The sequence below is a fragment of the Piliocolobus tephrosceles genome, chromosome 6 (genome assembly GCF_002776525.5).
Source record: "Piliocolobus tephrosceles isolate RC106 chromosome 6, ASM277652v3, whole genome shotgun sequence".
Lineage (NCBI taxonomy): Eukaryota > Metazoa > Chordata > Mammalia > Primates > Cercopithecidae > Piliocolobus > Piliocolobus tephrosceles.
This window is the reverse complement of record NC_045439.1, coordinates 128,455,610-128,478,107: the sequence shown is the minus strand read 5'-3', so window position 1 is coordinate 128,478,107 and position 22,498 is coordinate 128,455,610. Positions and strand designations below refer to the sequence as shown.

The following is a 22,498-nucleotide window of genomic DNA, read 5'->3' as shown; positions in this document are numbered from 1 at the left end:
GGTACGGCTGCTCATACCCAGGGTGCTCAAGCAGATTTCCTGCAGTGAGCTCTTCCTCCAGGCCTTCAGCCTTAAGGGTGGAATTTCATTCTTAATTTGGCAAGGAGCACAGAAAATCATCGCAGCAAGCCTCATCTTCTTTTTTTCCTTCCTGTCTCCTCTCTTTCTCACTCAAACACATTTTAAGAGTTTGACAAAACAAAGGGGGTTGGTGCAGAAGCCAAATTTGTTATGAAATTCTTGTACTAGGCGAGCGGCACAAATTGAGTTAAGAAACCTAAAAAATGGATTACTAAACACCCTTCATGGTAAAGAAACCTAAAAATTGGAAATACTAAACATGCCTTAAATGATACACAGAACCGCAAAGCAAAAACCATTCACCTCAATTCAGAACAGAACGGAAGGTCAAAGGGTGACATGACACAATGTAATGGATTTGCCAAAGTCACGCTAAAATGACTCGAAAAGAGGAGGCTTAGCTGATGAACACATTCCACACAACTCATCTCCTGACAACCCAAGAGAGTTCACGTGGGTAACACGGCCATGAAAGCTGGGGCTGGGACAGAAGTTCTGATTGATCCCAAAGAACAAACACCAAGATCCACACTCATTGGCATGAATTTCAGCCACTGAAACAGGTCACCCACAACATTAGCCTGTGTGCACCCTTTCTCCTGGACACTCAGACGCCAATATTTGTTTCCTTCTCCACAAAGACAAAGTAATTTGGGGAAGCCAGTGGGTACTGGTTAAAAGTGTGTGGTGATAGCTTTCTTTTTTTTTCTTCTTTGCCATGAGATGTTACTAATGGTCTCCTACAGAATGCCTTCCAGTGAAGACTGTATTTCCATCAGAGTTCTGGCTCAGTAGCTAGAAATTTGGTATTTGAGCAAGCAGAAATCACTTATCAACAATAACGGAACACAGCATAGAGCAGTACTGTGGCATTAACTGCCTATCGCTCCCCACCATTGATGGTGCTGCTGCCCCAGATTCTGGTGGGCCCAAGCTACAGAACAGAACCCAGCTCCTTACCGTGACTGGCAGGGGTGCAAGTTGCACCTTCGGACCTGGGGCTCTGGGCGGCTTGCTTGAGGGCAGTCACTGTCGTTCACCAGAGTTGTGGTCTTGTTGACAATCCGTGTGCACGAGACGATGGTTCTGCGCTCCCCTGGAAACCAAACCACAAGATTGCTGAGAGACTGTGGCTGCACCCACCTGGAAAGGCTGGGCTTGCGTGCCCATGAAGGAATGTTTGGGTACTGCTGATGGTCACTTTGTCATTTAGAGTGACTGTTGTAAATGTTGTGTGGGTTTGTAGAGAAGAACTGTAATGGCAGGGAGGAGGGTGCGAGACACAGAAGGCAGTGGGGCCCTGGAAGATTCTGGAACAGGATGAGAAAGCAGCAACACCTCAGATCAGCGGTGTCCTTGGACAGCTTGGGATTCGTTGATTTGGGCCTTTAATTTCCAAAGATTGCTCATTTTTTTATCTTCTGGTTTGATGTTTAAAGTCTATGGAGATCCGATCTCAATTAAATACCTGCACATCAGCCCTCAGTAGAGAGTCTGGCTACCTATTACAGAACTCCTGTTTGCTGGGGAGAAGTGGGGGACAAGGAGTCTGGTCTGGAAGACATGCAGACCTGCATCCTCTAGACAGGCATTCCAGAGCCATTCTGAATTTGTCTAGCCAGCCGGCGGGTACTTATGGCTGAGCCCCCACCTGCTCTTGAGAAGCTTTACTAATCCATTATCCCAGTTGGATGTAGCCCTTCTTTTGGGTGTTCCCAGAGCACCCCAAACACTGCATGGCAGGCAGGCCTTTGTCAGGCAGGCTGAGTGATTGGGAGTTACGAGTGTGGCCCTTGGAGTTAGGCTGTCTGGGTTCAAGTCTTGGCTCTATCACAAATAGCATCACAGTGACCACAGCGTCGACAGTTGGCCACCATGTTTCTGCATCTCGGTTTTCTCAAGCAGGCTGGTTTGCTTAATTTCCCTGTGCCTGAGGGTGCCTCAGTGATGATTAAAATAAACGAATATATATGGTGTCCATAGAATGGAACCTGGCAGGTGGCTAACACTTCATGTTAGCTCTACTGCTGCCATTATTATTATTATTTGGGAAGAGTGACAATAAAAGATTAATAGGGAGTCGAGCACAACTATTTGGATCCTAGGCTCCCTGCTGGTCTGTGTCCTGGGCAATTTGTCATGTAGGGATGACTCGAAATCATGGAGACCTGAACTCCACCGCCAGTTCCTGCTGCCCCACATGGAATTCACATTCCTTCATGGGCCTTTTGTGAGTACAGAAAGCACAGAACTGCTTTCAGCTTTGGGGGCAGGTCTGACCACTGTGTTAGGAAGCTGGAAGTCATCAGTGTCATAAAAGGATTGCCATCAAGCCAACAGCAACAGAACAGCCTGCCCCTGACCCCAGGAGAGCCTGTTTACTGTTCCACGTGGGCTATGCTTAGTTTGCGACAAGTTGCCCAAGAGGAAAATCTGGCTGAATCAGAGGTAGATGTGTTGGCTGGATTTGGAGGTTGAAAGGCCATCGGCACAAGGGGCAGCTAAGGGCTGAGGGGGAGAAGGCCCCCCGGGGAGAGGTGCAGAGTGGAGGATGCAGGGCTGATGGTGGTATCCAGAGGCTATGCCAACTGCTGCAGGGCTGCTGCAGGAAGAGGCTAAGCACAGACAGTGAGGGTGGTTGGCCAAGATGCCCAGGAAGAAATTCCTGTGTGTCTATAACTCCTACCCATGAAAAATGGGATGAGTCCCTTAATAGTAAGCAATGCTTTACATATTGGACATCCAATAAAACTTATCCAAGGAGTTAATAGATGCTCAGGACTAGGGATGGCGGGGGCTATGCCCGGGCTTCCACTCCGTCATCCAACTCTCTGGGCTGGCCTACCAGAGTCCAGGTCAATCTTCTGTCCCATCTCTGTGCTCACTAAAATCCACCCACCCTGTGTTCCATCTCCCATGACCCTGCGATGTTCGCTGCTAGGGTGACAGACAGCACTGTACTAAGAAACTACTGGCTCAGAGTTCAGAATGACTTCCTACTGCTCCCTCTCAATGACACAACCATAAACACAATGCCTTTTGGTCACACTGATTCTTGCTGTACGACAGGCTCTTTGGTTCACCCTGCAGACCCTGCAGTGGGCATGAGAGACAACTATCCTATTTTAGAGGTGAGGAAACTCGGGGTAGAAAGAGGAAGTCATTTGCTGAGGTCAAGCAGGAAGTTGTGCAGTCAGGACTCATGCTAGGAATGTTTCGCCCAACTTGCAGGACTTTTTCTTTCCATTGTGTCCTGGAGTGAGGTGACTGTGGCCAAGAGGGAAGGGAATTTGGGAGCGGGCAGAGACATGCTTTGGTGCCCCTCCAGCAAGCGGCAACAGTTGAAGGTCTATTCTGTTAATTCCCAGGGTCCACCTGTCACACCCAAGACGTAGTCATACATCAGCCAAACCCCACTTCACCCACAGGTCAGAGCTGGGGGGCCCCGAGCCCCGGGCAAAGCAGCGGTATGGGCATGATCCTAGTGTGGGAGTTGGGAAGACTGCCCAAGTAGTCTGCAGAGATTTTCGGTGGGGTATGATTAAATTCCCATGGAACTACAGGTTACAGATGTCCCACACTCTGTGTGCTGGCCACAGATGCCTTTCTCCTTCCTTCAGCAAAACCCCACACCCAATAGGCCATGGCCCACGGCCACTCACCTCCTCCACACTGCACACTGCACCCTTCCCAGCCGCTATGGGTCCAGATGAACAAAGAGTCCTGCGGTTTTTCTGGTTCACTTTGATTTTCCGCAGTGTGGTTTACAGGAACAGTGTATTCATAATGAATTCCATAATCTTGGTCGTGAAATAACAACACCTGGATCAGCCGCAAAACAAAAGGCCGTTTTGAAAAGGAGCGAAGGCCCACGGGATTGCCAAATCTGCACACACAGGCACACCGCGGCTGTTTCTCTATGAGGGGTAACCAGCTCTTTTCTGGGGCTGAAAACAGGTTTGACTGAGGGTGTTCCTTTATCTCAGCCCTGGATTCCTCAGGGACTCAACTTGGGAGCAGGGCAAATGCAAACCATCATCAGGAAGTTCTATTATTTCCTACCCAAGAGAGAGACCAGCTCAGACTAGGAGCTTTAGGATAAGCGACTCTGAAACCTCTCCCTGTGCTTTTCATGGAGAGCTGCTCCACACAGAGAACAGTCCTGCATGTTCACCCACAAAGCTGCCCTTGCACACAGGAAAGACATGGATAAACTTTTACCTAGAAAGGCATCAGAGCAAGTGCGGTGACTCTACTTCTTTGGAAATGAACATCATCCTTCACTCCCCATCATCAATCACTGCCATGTCAGTTGGTCCAGAGTCAGGGGTAAGGCAAGCTCAAGGGCAAAATGCAGCTCACTGCCAGAGGTCTTTGGGGGGCATCAGTTTGAGAGTTCAAGGATGCAAGAGGCCTCCGCTGCCATGGGAGTCAGGATGATGACTGTACCCAAGGGTGGCAGGAGCCAGGCTCAAGGCTTCAAGCCAGGAGTGCGGTGGAGGTAGAGGGAGGGATCTATCACGTTTTGTGGGAAACTACCATACAGCTTGGAGACCTTGGATCTGAAATCCTAGTCAGCAAGAATATACAGAACAGATGGGTTTAGAACGGCATGTGACAAGTCTTGTAAAGCCAGCAGGTGCATGATCAGTTTTATTTATCTAGACACAATGGTGCCAAACAAGCCCTCTTGTAGGAGTTTAACATGGCTTGTCTGTGGATAATGAGTCTTCAAGCTAAGCCGGGAAGCACTGAGTGCCCCTGGGTCTAAGTAACTAGCAGGTTCACTTCCAGCCTGAGATGTCCGAGAGAATGGGCCAGCAGGCCCTAAGGGGAGGGTGTGCATGGTCCACCTGACTTGACTTGGGGCAGACCAGGTCAAAGTGTACTGGACAATGGGAGCCATTTCCCTCCAGCCATCTCTCAGTCTCCAAAGCTGAGTTGTGGGGTTGGGCTGCAGTGCTAAGAGCAAACCTAACTGCATCAACATCCACCGCTTCACCAGAGAGACCTGCCGTAAGACATTTGGAAAAATGCCTCCGGTTAGGAAAAGAAGCCCACCAAAAACCAAACTAGTCTTAGAAAGAGATCTTTATCAGCTCAGTATGAGAATAAGACTGGTGAATTGAGAATTCATATGAAACAAATTTCATGCAATTTTGTAGCCACGTATTGTGTGTGTGTGTGTGTGTGTGTGTGTATAACTGGTTTCAAATACAGGTCCCCATGATTCTCTGGGTGCTACAGATTCTGCAAACAATGTGTACTCCCCAGTTTGGGGACAATGGCTTTCTATATAGAGGCAAAGGGGCACTTCTCATTTTCAGTTTTAAAATCTTCAAGTGACAATCACATTTTGAAAGAAAAGCCATCAATATTAAGCGAGGGCTGAAACTTCAGTTACGGTAGTAGTTGTTTTCTCCGAGTTTTGTTCATCCTGGTCTGAATGAATCCAGGCTGCATACCTTGCTTTAACGGGCTAACAACTTGCTCAGTTTACAAAGGCTTTTGGTGAAAAGGGAAATACACTCACATTGGTGTTTGCTGGAGAAAGCAAATTCTCATGCTAACAGGTGAGGTTTCAGTACAGGTTTTATGTTTTGCCTCCTCTCTTAGTCCCTCTGAATAACTGCTTTTAACTCAGAATAGGAGGATTTGTTCTGACTGTGACTAGGAAACAATCTTATCCCAGAGAAATGACTTAGGTACACATTATTAGGTCCCAGAAACCTACCTGCAGGAATGTATTTGCAGTGGATTTAGCAGGCTGAGTGGTGCACTGGCCGATTTCTACACGGTTGAGACTGCACATGAAAACTGCCTTGCCTTTGTCTACCCAGAAATTGTAATGGGGTTAACACCACTATGGGGTAATGCCCACCCTGGGTGCCAGTGCTCCCTGGCAGAGCAAGCCTCCTTGGGAGATTCCCTGGGTAATGGCTAGAAAATCTTTTGGGTGTCAATTAATCTGGAACACTTACAGGCTGCCAGAGATCACAAATTAATGGGGAAGAAGAACTTCCACGGAGAGACTCTGGCAGGCACTGAGGACAAAGTGTGCTTTGATTACAGGGGCACAAGCTGCCACAAATCCTGTTTTTTGGAAGGAGACACAGAATCAATAATGATGAGCTATCAGAAGTTAGCCATGAGAACTCCTGGATCTTGAGAAGGAAGCAGGGCGTTCCATTCCCTGGAGATCTCTGACATGTTTAAAAGGATGCATCACTGATGTTTCAGTGGCTTGCATGGAGGCCTCCCTGAGACAACAGGTAAGACAATGGCGCCCTGGCCTGGCCCAATAGCGCACAGGTTTCTGGAGATCATCTGGGGAGTAGGATACCCGCATCATCTGATCCCCCTTCTGGATTCCCAAATGCCTGTTGCAAGCTGGGTCTGTGAAATCTGAGGGATGCTAGTTCAGACCTGGAGTCCAAGTTCATTTGCAAAAGGTAATGGTATACACCCTGCGAGGGCAGATCGATGCATCCCACCACCTGGTGTGAAAACAGACTTTGAGTGGGGCTGTCTGCTTAATGAGGTCAAGTCTCCCTGGCTGCCATCCACGTGGCTAAGCACTTCCTTCTTCGAGGCAGCTCCTTTTGAAAAAGATAGGAGCTCTGCCAGGGAAGAGCCAGGGGAAGCAATGACAGAATTCTGAAGCAGGCGGTGCAAGGGACTGGAAAAGAAAAGACCCAGAGAAGGGAGAGGACTGAGCAGCAGGGGACCTCGTAAACCCCTGGAAGCCGGATGCATTTCCTGCCCCCAAGGTACCAGGAAGAAGTAAACTGGAAAGTAAGCTGGTAGACCTCTCGGAGCCATGCCCCCTAAGACAAGTGTGGAAGCCCAGCAAGTTACCATCAAGTGCAGCGGTAGTTTGGTTGGTCCCTTGGCAGAAATCTTCTCCCACAGCCCCCTTCTCACATAGCGAACAGTTGTGCCTGCAATCTGGAACTCTCCGGGGAGCTCTATCTTCCAGTCACTGTTGATGGATCCCTTACCGGAGTCTTTGAGAGCTAGAAAGCAAATTGAAGACCAAAGAATCAAGGTGCTGGGGGTGGGGGGACCCAGCCTGTCTTTAAAAGGAATCTGCGGCCCCTGAGTGGGGCAGATGTCTCCCCTTCCACAGGGGGACGGAGGGAGGCCTGAAGCAAAAGAAGGGGAGTGCTCTATGTACTGAGAACAAAAGCCTGGATTGCAGGGAGCACAGAGCTGCAGACCCCCAGGATGCCCAGGGAGAGCTGTGGGATTGATGGGCACCTTCCAGCATGGGCTCCTGTCTCGAAACCAACTCAGATAACTGGGGTTAAGGGTGGAGGGGCAGGGAATGGAGATGACCACGGCCTGATCTCATTTCACTAAACTTACCCAGCAGATGGTTTTCTGCCCGATGAATTCATTCCATTTTCATGTGTCCTAGGCTACAAACCAGGCTTTGCTGTTTTAGTAAAACAAATCAGTTCCCTTTCCTATTACCTACCTGGGGCTCTAGAAGGAGCGCAGCCCATCTCCAGCACCTCTTAAGGATCTGATATCCCCATATTACTAAAGTGGATGTCCCTTCAATCAACAACCATTACTCTATTAAGCATGAATGTTTGGAAACCCTAGCCACCCACAGATGTGGTGGTCACACTCGGCAGCTGTGGATGAGCAGTGGCTGGGGGCTGAGCGTGGCAGGGGAGGGGCACTCTCATCCCCTAGTTCTGTGGGTTTCAGGTTCTCACGTTTGCTGGCCCACATCTCTACCAGGGACAGCCTGTGTCAGGAGAGGCTGAGAATCAACATGCTGCTGACTGGCCGTAAGCAGAAACTTGGTTTTCCACACAAGCCATGTATTTACTCTTTTCCGAGGCGCTCACCAGGACTTTTCTTGTGTCTTCCCACCTAGGGGTGAAGACCATGTAGTTCTCATGAGGACAGCACTCTGCAGTGCCATTCTATTTTGTTGTTGCTGTTGTTATTTAGGAAAAAAAAAAAAAATCCCAACAAACTAAAACCTATTCTGGCATTTTAGGAGAAGATGGCAGATGACAAGAAGGGATAGGAAGTCTGTGTCATTTCCAGAAATGGGAACTCCAGGGCACCCTCGGTCCTAGGCCCACACTCCCTACACACGCAGCTGGAGCCCCACGGACACCCCAAATTGATCTACATATATCTCCTTGGGACCCTACTCAGTCTATAATCAATGAAATCAGATTCTGCCACACTGACTATTCTCTGCTTACTGAGGCCAGAAATAAAATGCCCACATTTATTTATTTATTTATGCCACATGATTTTGGAAAATGAGAGTTGAAACCCAAAAGGGGTTTTGGTTACTGCTGAATTCATCAGCCCCAGGCTGCGGCAGGCCACAAGCAGCAGAGGGACGCTGGGTAGCCACTGGCCTCAACTCCCGTCTCCAGGACATTATGGTCCCAGTGCTCGCTCCCGGCAAACACAGAGGAGACGCATGCTCAGGGCTTCTTGTGTTAGAGGGACTGCCAAGACAAACTGGTTCCTCGCTTCTAGGAACTTTCCAGCAGAGTGGCTTCCAGTGGGGTCTCGTATCCAGGGTGGCTAGGAGAGGCTGAGGATTACAGGACTCCAGGGACAGCTCAGGAAAGAGAAAGTCCTACCACTTGGAGCCGAATCTGTTTCCCTTCAAGAAATCCGACCCACAACTGAAATGTCCTGACTATGAAAAGGAGGTGAGAATGTTGGGACGCCCACAGTTTCCTCTCCTTTTTCTCTTCTTCTGCCACCATCTGCAAACTGCCATTTAAGGAGCATATTCTCCAGGTTGACTCTTTCATATACTCTAACCCATTTACTCTTCTCAACAACTCTCTGAATTACCGTTGTCACTTCATGGGTGAGGCAATGGGGCCACAGAGAAGTACCTTGCCCAAACTCACAAAGCGATTCAGTCGTAGAGTGGAGACCTGAATCCAGTAGTCCAACCCTACTGCACTTATCACTCTGACAACTTTCAATTCCCAATTCTTTAGGTTATAGCACCAGTATAGATTTTTATGACTAATGCTGAAATATGCAAAGGTAAGGCCTGTTTTCAAAAAGGACAAATTCCAGGCTCTAACTGTTACAGGGTTTCATATTCTATATACCCTTACAAAAATGACTAATTTCACGGATTTCCAATGTTTCCAGTGAGCTAATAATGAAAATATATACTTGGTTAGATTAATTATTAGTGAATGTAGGCAAAGGGTGCATGGACATTCATCGTTCTTTCAAGTTCTCTGCAGGTTTAGAAAATTGTCCCTTGCATATGCATGGTTAAATTTGGTCTATTTGTCACCTTACATGCATGGTATCTATTTGGTCTTAGGATCCAGTGTGGGCTGGTGGGAAGGAGCAGATAGAAAAAACCAAGGGGCTAGAGTCCTTTAAGACAGCAGTCCCCAGGACTGATTTTGGGGACTAGGGACTGGTTTTGTGGAAGACAATTTTTCAACAGACCAGGGGGCTAGGGGAAGTAGGGTGGCGGGGGATGGTTTTGAGATGAAACTTTCCACCTCAGATCATTAGCCATTAGATTCTCGTAAGGCATGCAGAGCCTAGATCCCTTGCACATGCCATTCACAATAGAGCTTGCACTCCTATGAGAATCTAATGCCCCGCTTCTGATCTGACAGGAGGCGCAGCTTAGGCGGTCATGCTTGCTCGCAGGCCACTCACCTCCTGCTGTGCAGTCTGGCTCCTAACAGACCATGGACTGCTGCTGGTCCACAACCCGGGGGCTGGGGACTTCTGCTTGAGGAAGCACCTCAGAAACTATAAGTTACGGGAACAGCAGATGTACCCCTCTTCCCTGCCAGTCCCTCACCCTATTTTGAGGGCCTCCTCACCGGGGGCTAAAGACAGACACAGCTCTTACCCCCAGGGAGCTCACAGTTTGGAAGGGAGACAGAGAAAAGACGAACATAACACAATTTCACAAGCTTTATGGTAAGGTGCCTCCGGGGTCTAGGAATGTTGTGGGACGAGGCAGATGGGGAAAGCTTCCTGGGACAAGCCCACTTTCAGCTGAGTGTGTAAGACAGGGAGGGAGACAACGTCGCCTGCAGTGTGTGGCTCAGCACTGTGTGGCTGCCTGCGGTGTGTGAAGCAGGACGGTCATTCCTGACCCTCAGAGGCCAGGACTGCTAAGATCAGTTCTGGGCAGGGTGATGGAGGGAAGAAGGCACAGTGCCCCGTACGGAGAAGCAAGTGGAAGGCGAAGTTTTTTCCATTTTTTGGAGGTTCGGCTGGGAAAAGGAGGTGAGAGACGAAGAGTGGCCTCAGAGAGTGGGAAGGAGGAAGGGGGCTCGCTGTGAGAATAAAGGACACCCAAGCATGCTGAGGTGGCCTATACAGAGGAGTCAGAGATGAGCAAATGATTTCTTTGAAGCTGTGTGCTGACCACAGTCACACCAGGACCTGCTCCGTAGAACCCATTTCTCTCACAAAGACCAGAGGGAAGCCAGGCAGCTGCTCTCCTCCTTGCTGGGCCACCGGCACAGACTGGCTGACTCCCATATCCACGCCCCACCAGTGACAGACTCCAACACTGGCTGCCCTGGGCTGGGGCCCCAGGCTCATCCCTGGTTCATGGCTTCTGTGAACACCCACTGTGCCCATCACACGGCATCTGTTTCTCCCTCTAAGCAATGGTACCCAAGATTTCTCCTGGGAACATGTTTTTCCTCCTGTCCCGTGGGGCTGGACCCCACAGTTCCAGGCACAGGCCCATCACCCAACCCCAAACAGGGGGACTTTTGTTCACCTTAGGAAAAGGCAGCTTTCTTCCCACAGGGTTTCCCAGAGACTGGACATGAGTCTGGATCTACCAGCCCACAGGAAGATGTCCACAAAGAGGACAGGCAGGAGTGCCAGTGCGGAGACAGACCGTTTTTCCTGTGACATCGTTTTAAGCCCCTGGATCTAGCAGTGCCTGAAGCTGGTGCTCAGCAACTGAGAGCTGGGTTTGGCTTTCACACATGCTTTCTGGAGGTTGGGTTAAAAAATGCTAATCACAATGAGGGCAGAGCAGGTGAGGAAAGAAAATTACTATTATGGCTTCCTATAAATAGGTCCCAGATGTTTACCACCAAGCTGAGTATCCAGGGCCTCTGCCCATATCCCAGCACTAACACCTCTATCTTGGCCCTAACCCTCTTATCCCGGCTCTAACCCTCCTATCATGGCTTTAACCCTCCTATCCCGGATCTAACACCCCTATCCCTATCCTGGCTCTAACCCTCCTATCCCGGCTCTAACCCTCCTATCCCAGCTCTAACACCCCTATCCCGGCTCTAACACCCCTATCCCGGCTCTAACACCCCTACCCTGGCTCTAACACTCCTATCCCGGCTCTAATACTTTAGAGGTAACTCTTTCTCCACTGGCCTTGTTTATGTTATTTCTCGGGGCCTTTTTAAAAGATGTTTTAAAGTGACTCTGAATTACAACCTGCAAACTACCCCACTTCCATGCCAAAAGTAAAACATCTGAGAGGTCAAGAGTGAAAAGGCCCAAAAAAGGGCAGGAGGGCACACCTGGAGACGGTTATAAGACCATTGTCAGAAACGCTGCACAGAGGTGGAGGCTGGCCCAGGGAAGCCTTGCTTCTGCCATCGGAGGCCTGACAGTGGGTGGCAGCAGCAGCAGCGACTGCAGCACGAGGTGGAGGCAGAGCCAGTTGGGCCTTGGAGCCTGCCATCCTCTGATCACCGAAGTGGGGTCTTTCCTGTCTGTAGTGGAATGGGTGGGAGAGGTGTCAGGAAGAGGGCTACTGGAGGCCTCGGAGGAGTCCCTGGGTATGGTCAAGGAATTATGGGACAGGAAAGTGACAGGCTGCAGCTGACGGCCGAACCCAGGCAAGGTCAACTGCTGATCGGGAGGAACATATTAGACAACTGAGTGCTAGTGACAGCCGGCTCTCTGGGGAAAATAGCCTAGCATTATGGTATATTTGCTACCCAAAGTGTAAATACCCTCACCATGACAGATTTTGTTATCCACCTGGCATCAGTGAACAAGGAGTGGGGAAGAGATGCCTATAACTGGCTCTCACAAGCCACACACAGCTGTGGGGGCACTCCAGTGAATTCTGAAGATGCTTGTCTTTGCTTTGGAGGTCCTGGTCTGCAGCTGATGAGTCGGAGAACTCCTGCACAATCACAACTTGGTTGAAGCCGGGCATGGGTTTGGGGTCAGCTCTCAGAGCCCCAGAAAGAATACATTTTGCATGTCCACGCACTGCCTGTGGCCATCGCCACAGCAGCTGCAAGTTCTGGCGTACTGCAAATGCAGCTTTCCAGCTCAGAGCCTGCACGCCTTTCCTCGGGACAGCATGCTTGCAGCCACACATTTGTGTATCTCTCAGGGAGAGAAAAACATGGCAGAGTTATTAGCAGGAGGTCAGCAGATCTAGGAGGCATGGGGGCATTCCAGCCTTTTCACTTTGGTGTCACTTAGCAAGATTCCAAATTTGCAGTTTGCTGTGGTCCATATGAAAAATCATAACTTCCTGCTAAAATCAGAAGTTAGTGCTTGACATCCCTTCAAAAGAGATGTCAGCTCAGAGATTCTGTTGGGATGTCAAGATCACTCTTAACAGTGAATAAATAGGTTCATTGTGGAGTCCCATGAACAATGACTTCATGGGGCCATGTCAACTCCAGAGAGACAATGCAGGTCACCTCCTGCCCCCTTCTGTGGCAGCTTGGTTGCTCTCCTGCCTTGCGTTAGCTGCACAGAGTGGGGTCTGCAAAGGCCTCTGAGGCTGCAGCTCCAGGCAGGAGTCCTTTCCACAGCCCTATGCATAATGCATTTTTTTTTTCCCTGAAAGACAACCTTCCAAATGAAATGGATTTTTGGCTCTACAAGTTCCTGTCCCCTCATACCTTGGGCATCAATGAGTATCTCCAAGCCCCCGTTGTCTCTATTTTGAGATTAATTAGTGTGTACTTGAAATCAGGATGTGTTTGGACCCAGAAAAGACTCCATGGAGCAATTAAAATGATTACAAATGCTTTGATTTTATGGGCAATTAACAGAGCAAAGAACGGGGGATTCCCCCAGTGATTTGATTTCATCTGTGATGTCTGAAGTTCTGGTTTGCTGGGGAGGAGATTTTCCCTTGCTCATATCGCCTGGGCCGGAGATTGGAAGTTTTAAACCACTATCCAAAACATAACCATGCTCACTTTTGTGGGTTTTGCTCAGAAACTCTCAACAGTTAGACTTCTGTGGGGCATCACATGGGTGGATACACTTTCCTTTGCCACCAGGGCAGAACAAAACCTTTGCAACGAGCTGGAGTGTGAGGCTACATGCAGAGCGTCCATTTCTGTCTCTGGCTCTTCTTCCTCTCTGTGGACACTTACACACCATCCTGGTCTTCCAGGCACTGTGGGGAAGACCATGAGCCATTCCAGGGAGCGAGGTGGGGGCATTCCTGAGGGAAGCGCACTGCTCCTTTTCAGAGCTGGCTGGAGGCAGATGCGAACTCTGACCCTGTCCACATGCCCCTTTCTGGCACAGAGCTGAGCAGAAGCTTGAGTGGGGTTCTTTTAGTCTCTCTCCTTCCTAGCTTCACTGGAAGACCTGACCCACAGTCAACCTACTTCTAATCCTGGCAGCGAGTCAGCTCCTTTTATTTCCACTCGGAGTTCTGCCAGCTCTGTTCTTAGCTATGGATACAAACTGCCCAGGCATTTCCTGTTCCAGGTGGTTTTGAGCAGAAAGCCAGCCAGCGTGGGCTGAAGGTAGGTGGGGTGAAATTCTTCAGGAGTTGCTCTCAGCAAATGTGAGAGCAATTCAAAGTTACACTGGGTTGACTTCCAGAGCACCCAGTGCCGAGTGAAAACAAGGCCTTTTTGAACTAACTTTAGAAACATAATGAGTATGGACCACCTTCAGCCTTGCCCGTGTCCATCAGCCAGGCCCTGGAGTCCTGGGATTATGCCTTCTGGATAAGACAAGGTAGGACGCTGGCTCCAGCCTCCCATGGAGGCCCAGTGCTTCTGGAGAGCTGAGCAGTCACCCTGAGACGTTAAACCAATCTCCGTGGCATGCAGGTTTGTTCTGAAGTGCACACACCGTAGTGGTAACAACAGGCAGGTTTAACGTGTATTCTCCAGTGAAAAATCTCCAACCGGCAGTCTCTGGCCATGATTGGACAGAGTAATTCTGAGAGGCTCCATGAACTGTAGTGAACTCAGAGTAGTGAACTCAGAGGAGGTGGGGAACCTGGATGAGACAGCAAGCCCCTTGGAGCTTCAGCTTGCCCCTCTGTGAAGGAAGCAGTGCAATACCTTGCAGCTCATTTAGGGGGATTAGGGATCAGGTCTCTAAGGCACAGGCGAGCTCAGTGATTGGGAGCCACTATTGCAGATGCTATTGTTCTTTTTTTGTATACATGGCCCTCAGGCTTCAGGAGCTGAGGGACGATCACAAGAGCTCATTCTCCTGGGTGGCATCTGCTAGTTAGCACCTGCTGGCCCTAAAGTGAGTTTGAGTGAAAGGTCTGTTTGTACCATAGGAATCAGAAGTTGAGGAGTGATCCAAAGGATTCTAACATCCTCTGCCATTCTTAAATTGCCATGCAAAAGTGGAGATAAGGAAGACACCCCTATTGCCAGACACTTAGGGCTGAGCCAGGTGGAGAAGCCATGCTGGGAAGTCTCAGAAGCCAGGGTCAGAAGCCAAGGGACTTACTCGCGGGGGCACCTTCTGGGGCTTCATGGAAGAACCACTAATTTGACCTCCAGGCTGAACTACCTCTTGGAATACCCAGACTGCAAATTTTGAATTAGGATGAAAGGTGACATCAGCCTCCCACGGAGGGCCTCCAGTACACTCAAATGCATGGGTTGGGAAGGGGAAGGGTAACTTTTTGGCATGATACCAGGTGGTGGGGCTTCCAATGCAAATGCTGGTGAGGTTGACCCGATGTCCTTTGATGGGCAGAAGGAGAGGGAGTAGGCTCTTTGTGAATTTAGTGAAAAGAGGCTGTCACTCTGAAGCTGCCAAAAGCAGCAAGAGGCCTTGTTTTAAAATGCATTTTTAAGTGTTGTTCTATTTAAGAGTGACAGCTGGGACAGCTGGGGAGGAGAGTGCCAGGCAAGGCAGGGACACTGTCCATGCAGGGGAGGTGGGAAACCACAGGGCGGATGAAAATGCATATGGATGTCAACTCCAGGGATGGAAAGGTCTTACCCTGGCAGCAGAAGCACGAGCTGCCGTCACAGCCTCAAGGAGGCAGGGTGGATGGCAGGTGACCAAGCTGCGGAGGAGGTGGCAGGGCAGCTTGGGACCTGGGGGGATCCACAGAGTGTGGTGCCAGTGATAACCCACGTGGGTGCTTGGACATGGGCACTCCTGCCTTCCCCAAGGCAGGTGTGCCGGGGGCATGTTAGCATCAAAGCATTCCCTAACTCTTTAATGAACAGGATTGTGGTCTTTATTGTAAACTTGCCTATTAGATATTTGTTTTGTGTCTGTCTCATCAGACTTGGAGTTTCTCAAGCAGAGACCATTTCAAAGAAAGACTTGGACTTTTGCATAGTCTACAAAGGCAGGAATGTGGACAAAGATGTCATTTAAAAAAATGAGTAATAAAAATGGAAATAAAAGGGTTCCATGGGTAACTTCAATTTAGCTAAAATCATTTTTTGAAACTCGACAAATCATGTCTTACTTTTTCTTTCTTCAGTCTCAATCAGCACTTTGCAACACAGGCTGACAGGTGATGACATGAGGACAGCTCAGAAGAAGGGTACCTGAGGAAGATCAGCCACCTTGAGTTTAAGTTTAACCCAAGACAGGAACATGGGATTAAAGCTGGCAAAAGGACAGGGGCCACAACATGTTCCAAGCCAGAGAGGTAGGAGCAGAGGCAGCCTCTGGGCACCCTGCTGTCTCCACTTCTGTGTCCAACTCAGAACTCCAACCACCCTGGGGCTCAAATCCTGGGCTAACCTTTGCTGGGGTTGATGGGGAGGCTGGGAATTGGGCCAAGGATACTCTCAGAAGGTCTTCTCTGGCTAGGAAGGGACTTATCAGAATGGCTTTGCTCATGTATAGGTAGGAAAATCAGTCCAGAATAGAACCTAAGTCTATGGAAAGATGCAGGTGTTTGTGCTTGAAGTCAATGGAGCCGGCCACTGGGAATCTGGAATCCACAGACCGTAGTGAAATTGGTGTCCTTCTGGGTTTCTATTAGACTTAGGACTGTTGTTCTTTTTCCAGCTAAGAAGTCGTCCCCAGAACCACGGGCAGCCCAATGGGGCTTCCTGCAAGTTGGCCAATGGCCTGCACTGCCCAGACTCAATCTGCTCTCAGCTCTATGGGGTTACTTTGGGGAACTGGTAACCTGCCCAATTCCTCACAGCTTCCTTCACTCTTCTATGATCTTCCTTCCTGTCCCAAGCTTGTCTTCCATCGTTTTCCTTCCTGTTCCCGCCCCTAATCCACCCTGGGGATGGCTGCATGTTAGTCAAATATGACGGCGCTGTGTGGTTCCCTCTGGGTGTTCCTGTCATTACAACACAGGTGTGAAACCAGCCATAACCCGGGAGGAATGACACTGAACTGATTTACCAGACTGATCATCAAAATCGATTCTCAAGACATAAATGGTGAGTCAGGTCATTTTTGTTTTACCCAGAAAGCTGTGGGCAGGTTTATCCTCCACCACACGGATCCTCCGAGCTCCAGCGGGAATGATGGCAGCTTCGATATAACCTGTAGCAACAAATGACATAGAGGTAAACCACACCTCCACCCTGCACCAGAGGCCACGCAGCTGCCCCGGCCAAAATCTAGCTACCGAGCCCCCAACAGTGGCTTCAGAAATGGAGGGCTGGTGCAGCTCTGAGAAATCGAGAGTGCCAAAGGAGGCAGCTCTCCTAAGGCCAGAATCTCCCGGGGGCCTTATTTCCAGAGAGCAGGATTTGCATGTTTCAGGTTGAGTGGTGTACCCCTCCTCCAAACTCATATGTTGAAGTTCTAATCGCCCACCTCCCCCCCGCCCCCCGCCAACCAGAACATCAGCATGTGACCACTGCAGACATATTAAGATGAGGTCATCCACGAGTAGGTGGGCCTAATCCAATATTACTGATGTCCTTATAAAAAGGAGAAGTTTGGACACAGACATGCACACAAGGAGAATGTCACAAGAACACAAAGGCAGAGATGAAGTGATGCTTCTACAAAGCAGCCAAGGAATGCCAAAGACTGCCAGCAAACCACCGGAAGTTAGGCAAGAGGCATGGAATAGATCCTCCCTCGTGACCTGCTGAAGGATCCAACCCTGCTGACACCCTGATCTCAGATTTCTCACCTCCAGAACCAAAAGACAGAAAGTTTCTGTTGCTTATGCCACCTAGTTTGTGGCACTTTGTTATGGAAACCATAGCAAATGAATACAGCCTGGTATTCTAAGTGAATGGCACTTCCCTGGAGCATCAGTGAAAAGTGGCCCTAGTCTCATTCACCTGCTGGAGGGCCTTTTTCTCTTTGTTGTATTTTGAACTTCCCTGAATATCCATGGGATGACAGCAGAAACCAAGCAATTTGCCCTATGACAAAACTACAGTATTGCCTTAAAACATGGTGCACTGTTTCTTGCTTCTGCCGTCTTTGGCCATTTCTGCAGCTATTACACTTGTATAGTTTTGTCCATTTCCTTGTATATTTTTAAGAAGTGTAGGGGGCCCAGAACAGCAGGTGGGCAGTGAAGACACGACTGAAGCTGCCAGGGCAGAAGCTGGCAACTGGCAGATGCCTGGTTAATGGGGTGACTGCCAATAAATGAGCCCAACATGATGGTGAGACTCTGAAATGTAGGCTGGTAATAATCTTGGTTTGATTTTTATTTGGGATTTAGACAAGAGTATTAGGCATTTGCTTCGGCAATTTAGATGAGGATCTCAACCTAAGATTACAAATCCTAGCCGTGTTGTTCCCAATATGATCACCAGAATCATGAGTAGAGCTGTAAAAAATTAGAAATTTCTAGGCTCAACTATGTGCAGATCATGGAAATACCTATTTTGAGGGGTTTATTTATTTATTCATTCATTTTCTCACAATAAAGTGGCTTTATTGTTATAAAAATAGCATACAAAAGTTCAAACAACATACAGCAGAAAGCCAGAATTGACCTATACCACATCACAATGAGAAAATTACCCCAAGAAAGTAATATTTTGACCAGCCTTTTCAACATCTCTTAATGCATATAAACATACACATATCATTTTAGATGAACAGAATATTATATGTACTTTTAAAAGATCAGTATTATACAACTTCAAAATAATTAGTTTTGCTAGGTAATGTATGTCTAAGGTACAAAATTCAAAAATTATAAATGGATCAAGTAGAAAGTATATTGATCTATAGGCTATATGAGGCATTCTATAGCCAGCTACATTTTTAAAACTATTTATAGTAATTTGTATATTGTGGCTGAGTTTCTACATAGCTAACTCAACATCTGCTAATATGACAGTTCTGTTTCTCCCTTTCTAGTCTTTATGCCTTTAATTTCTTTTTCACTATTCTGGTTGCAACTTACAAAACCACATTGTATGTAAAATGAGATTGTGGCATCCTTGTGTAATTCATGATGTCATAGGAATACTTCCAAAGTTTTCCCACTGAAAGAGATTGCTACTGTGAGAATAGGATAGGTATCATTAATCATTTATCAGGTTAGGGACATTCTCTTTCTTGTTTAAATTTTACTTTAAGTTCTGGGATACATGTGCTGAACGTGTAGGTTTGTTACATAGGTATACATGTGCCACGGTGGTTTGCTGCACCCATCAACCCATTATCTAGGTTTTAAGCCCTGCAAGCATTAGGTATTTGTCCTAATGCTCTCCCTCCCCTTTTCCCCCATCCCCTGACAGGCCCCAGTATGTGATATTCCCCTCCCTGTGTCCATGAATTCTCATTGTTCAACTCCCACTTATGAGTAAGAACATGTGGTGTTTGGTTTTCTGTTCCCGTGTTAGTTTGCTGAAAATGATGGTTTCCAGCTTCATCCATGTCCCTGCAAAGGACATGAACTCACTCTTTTTTATGGCTGCATAGTATTCCATGGTGCATATGTGTCAAATTTCCTTTATCCAGTCTATCATTGATGGGAATTTGGGTTGGTTCCAAGTCTTTGCTATTGTAAACAATGCTGCAATAAACATATGTGGGGACATTCTCTTTTTGAATACTTAGTGTGCTAAGAGTTTTTATCATGAAGAGGTATTAAAGTTAATAAAATGTTTTTGTGCATTTACTGAAATCATCATACTGTTTTTCTCCCAAACTATACCAAGACCTCAGAGTTGAACTGTGATCACACTTGTCATGGCTTAGGTGGTACATGGATCCATGTCTTAGCTTTTTTTAAAAAAAATTATTTCATACATGTGGTGTTTGCTTAGTTTTACATAAACATTTATCATTTTTTCCCTCACCATTTCTTCCCCATATCAGACCATTTTTCTGGTATCTTTTTTTCTTCCTTAAATCCATGTGACAGTCCTTTAGTGTAGGTCTCTTGGTTGTTGTAAACTCTCTGGCTTTGTTTATCTATAAATGTCTTCATTGACATACTCTTGGTTTTGAGAAACGGTGTTCTTGGGCATTTGATTCTAAATTGATTGTTATTTTCCTTCAACACTTGAAATACACTTTTCCACTGTCTTCTGGCTTCCCTTATGATATTGAGAAGGCAGTCATCATTCTTAGTGTCGTTCCTTTCTAAGTGGCCTATCTGTCTCAGCGACACTCCTTGGTGTTCTGCAGTTTCACCAAGATATTTCTAAGCACGGATAATGGGGAAATACCGGTTGTCAAATTTCTCCAGTCACATTTTACCTTTAATGTCTCTAAGAACTATTAGACTACTCATAGTTTTGTATCAACGTTTCTTGGGACACAAAGCTATATTATTAGTACATTAATTTTTTCTGATCCATTTGGTTTTCTTTTGAACATCAGAGAATATATGTTTATCTCTTTTGTCTTCTGCAGTGCTAATTTTATCTTTTATTTTTTACTTACCCTGCTTGGATTACTTTGTGCTTCCCAGGTTAGATCAGATCAATCCCTTGGATTGTTTCCTACCTTTTATCTTTTAACTGTTTATTAATTGGTACAAAAAAAATGCAACTGGTTTCTATGTATTAATTTTGTACCCAACTTCCTGAATCCTCTTATAATTGTCATATTTTCAAGGTTAATTCCCTTAGGTTTTCAAAATAAATAATAATATCACAATAATATCTACCACAGTAATAGTTTTACTCTTTTGAAATGTTTATGGTATAAATATATATATTTCTCTCCCATCCAAGTACTAACCAGACCTGACCTTAGCTTAGCTTCTGAGATCAGACAAGATCAGACACATTCAGGGTGGTGTGGCCATAGTTATTCTTCTTTTCTAAATGCATTGGTGAGCACCACCAGAAAAATGTTAAATATTCCTGGAGAGAATGTACACCCTTGTTTTGTTTTTGATTACAACAAGAATGCTTATAGTGTTTCGCTGTTGAATATAATGTGGGCTTACAGTTATATATAATATCTCATATATAACATACTTTATGCAAAATATAATCATATTAAAGACATATACGTTATTCTCATATTAAGAGTTTTGTCAGGAATAAAGGTTGAATTTTACTGCATGCCTTTTCAGCATCTAAGTGCATAGTTTCCTCTTGCTCTCACACATTGTTCTATTAATAGTATAATTATATGAATATATTTTCTAATATAAAACCATCTTCATATCTCAGAATAAACCTTACTTGGCCATAGCATATTATTTTAATATGCTGCTGAATTGTTTGCTAGTATTTAGAACTTTTGCGACATTATTCCTAAGAATGCTCTGTAATTGGTATTATGCTTTTTTTGTTGGATTGGGTTTTGGTATCAATATTATTATTGCTTTAATTAGGAATATTTCTATGCTTCTATAACTTACCTGTGTTGATTTTATATAGAGTCACGATTGGGAAATTATTTTTTCAATCATTCATTTCAAACAGGTTTTAAACTTATTTACAGAACCGAGCAATGTAATCTCTTATGATTTATTAATTTCCTTTATACTTTATTTCCCTATTCGCTATTATTTTACATATTTGTACTTTCCTATCCCCATTTGGTTCATTAAATGAGCAAACAGTGGAGCTATATACTATTTAGTTGGATTTCTTCATCCTGTCCCCTACCAATAAATTCTAGTTGTTTCTGTTTTATTTAATGTTTTTCCATAGGCCTGTATATTTATACTTCTACTGTGTAACTTATCAGATGTAATTTACTCCCTGGATATTACAAAATAAGGAAATGAGAATAATTACAGTACATTCTACTTTCTCACATCCCATTTCAACTTTTATTGTATCATTTTGACATTGTATTAGTTTGTAACATTTACTTTTTACTAAGGTAATTCCTATAGTTGTTTTAGTTTTAATCCTAAAAAGGAATTTAATGTTTGTTATGCATTCTTCTGCCAGTTTCTCTAATAAATTCTTGCTTGCCTCAAATTTGTTCCCTTTGAGATGGACTTACGGGAATTATATTTTCTAAAATATAATACTGTATAGCAAAAAATAATTGTTCATTGTCCTTATCCTTGAATGTCAGTTTGGCTGCTATAATATGTTGGGGTCATACTTACTTTCTCTGAGGCTGTTGTATGAGTGGCTCCATAAAATGTGACCATGGAGAAGTCTGAGGACTGCTGGTTATTGCCCCATTATTAGGTTCTCTAAAATTTAGATGGGATGCTCAAAGGAGTCTTACCTTTAACATCTAATAACTAATAGGCTATTCGTAGTTTTGTGTCAACTTTTCCTGGGATACAAGGCTATATTATCAGTACATATATATATTTTTTTTAAGTATATACATTTGTCGCCTTTGTCTTCTGCAGTGCTTATTTGATCTTTTATCCTTGGGATTTTTTGTTTATTTCCATTTTCCCCTGGTGTTTTTCTCAATCCTGTCTTCCACGTTTCTTACTGCACTCTCGTAGTGTTGATATTCTCTGTCTGCTTCCATGTAGACCTGGTTTTTGTGATGGATTCATTGACCTCTCCTACGGTATGTCCTCAGTTCTGCTAAGTCACGTTTCATCTCTCTCTCTTGCTTCATTGCATCACCGTTTCTTCATTGAGGTCTTGTGTCTTGGCTATGAATTCTTAGTTTCTTTCTTTCTTTTTTTTTTTTTTTTTTTGGAGATGGAGTTTTGCTTTGTCGCCTAGGCTGGAGCACAGTGGTGTGATCTCAGCTCACTGCAACCTCCACCTTTCGGGTTCAAGCAATTCTCCTACCTCAGCCTCCTTAGTAGCTGGGATTACAGGCGCCCACCAACATGCCCAGCTAAGTT

General features: G+C 46.2%; 1 protein-coding gene across 2 annotated transcripts in view; it reads right to left on the bottom strand.

Moving 5' to 3' along the window:
• ADAMTS17 (ADAM metallopeptidase with thrombospondin type 1 motif 17) overlaps positions 1-22,498 on the bottom strand; it is a 361,470-nt gene that overhangs the window by 78,590 nt on the left and 260,382 nt on the right. For both annotated transcript variants that reach the window (XM_023193603.1, XM_023193604.2), the window contains exons 16-19: positions 16,741-16,821; positions 6,940-7,097; positions 3,744-3,903; positions 1,042-1,177 (exon numbers count right to left, since the gene is read on the bottom strand). In XM_023193603.1, the coding sequence (XP_023049371.1) occupies positions 1,042-1,177; positions 3,744-3,903; positions 6,940-7,097; positions 16,741-16,821 (535 nt within the window). The remainder of the gene's footprint in view (positions 1-1,041; positions 1,178-3,743; positions 3,904-6,939; positions 7,098-16,740; positions 16,822-22,498) is intronic.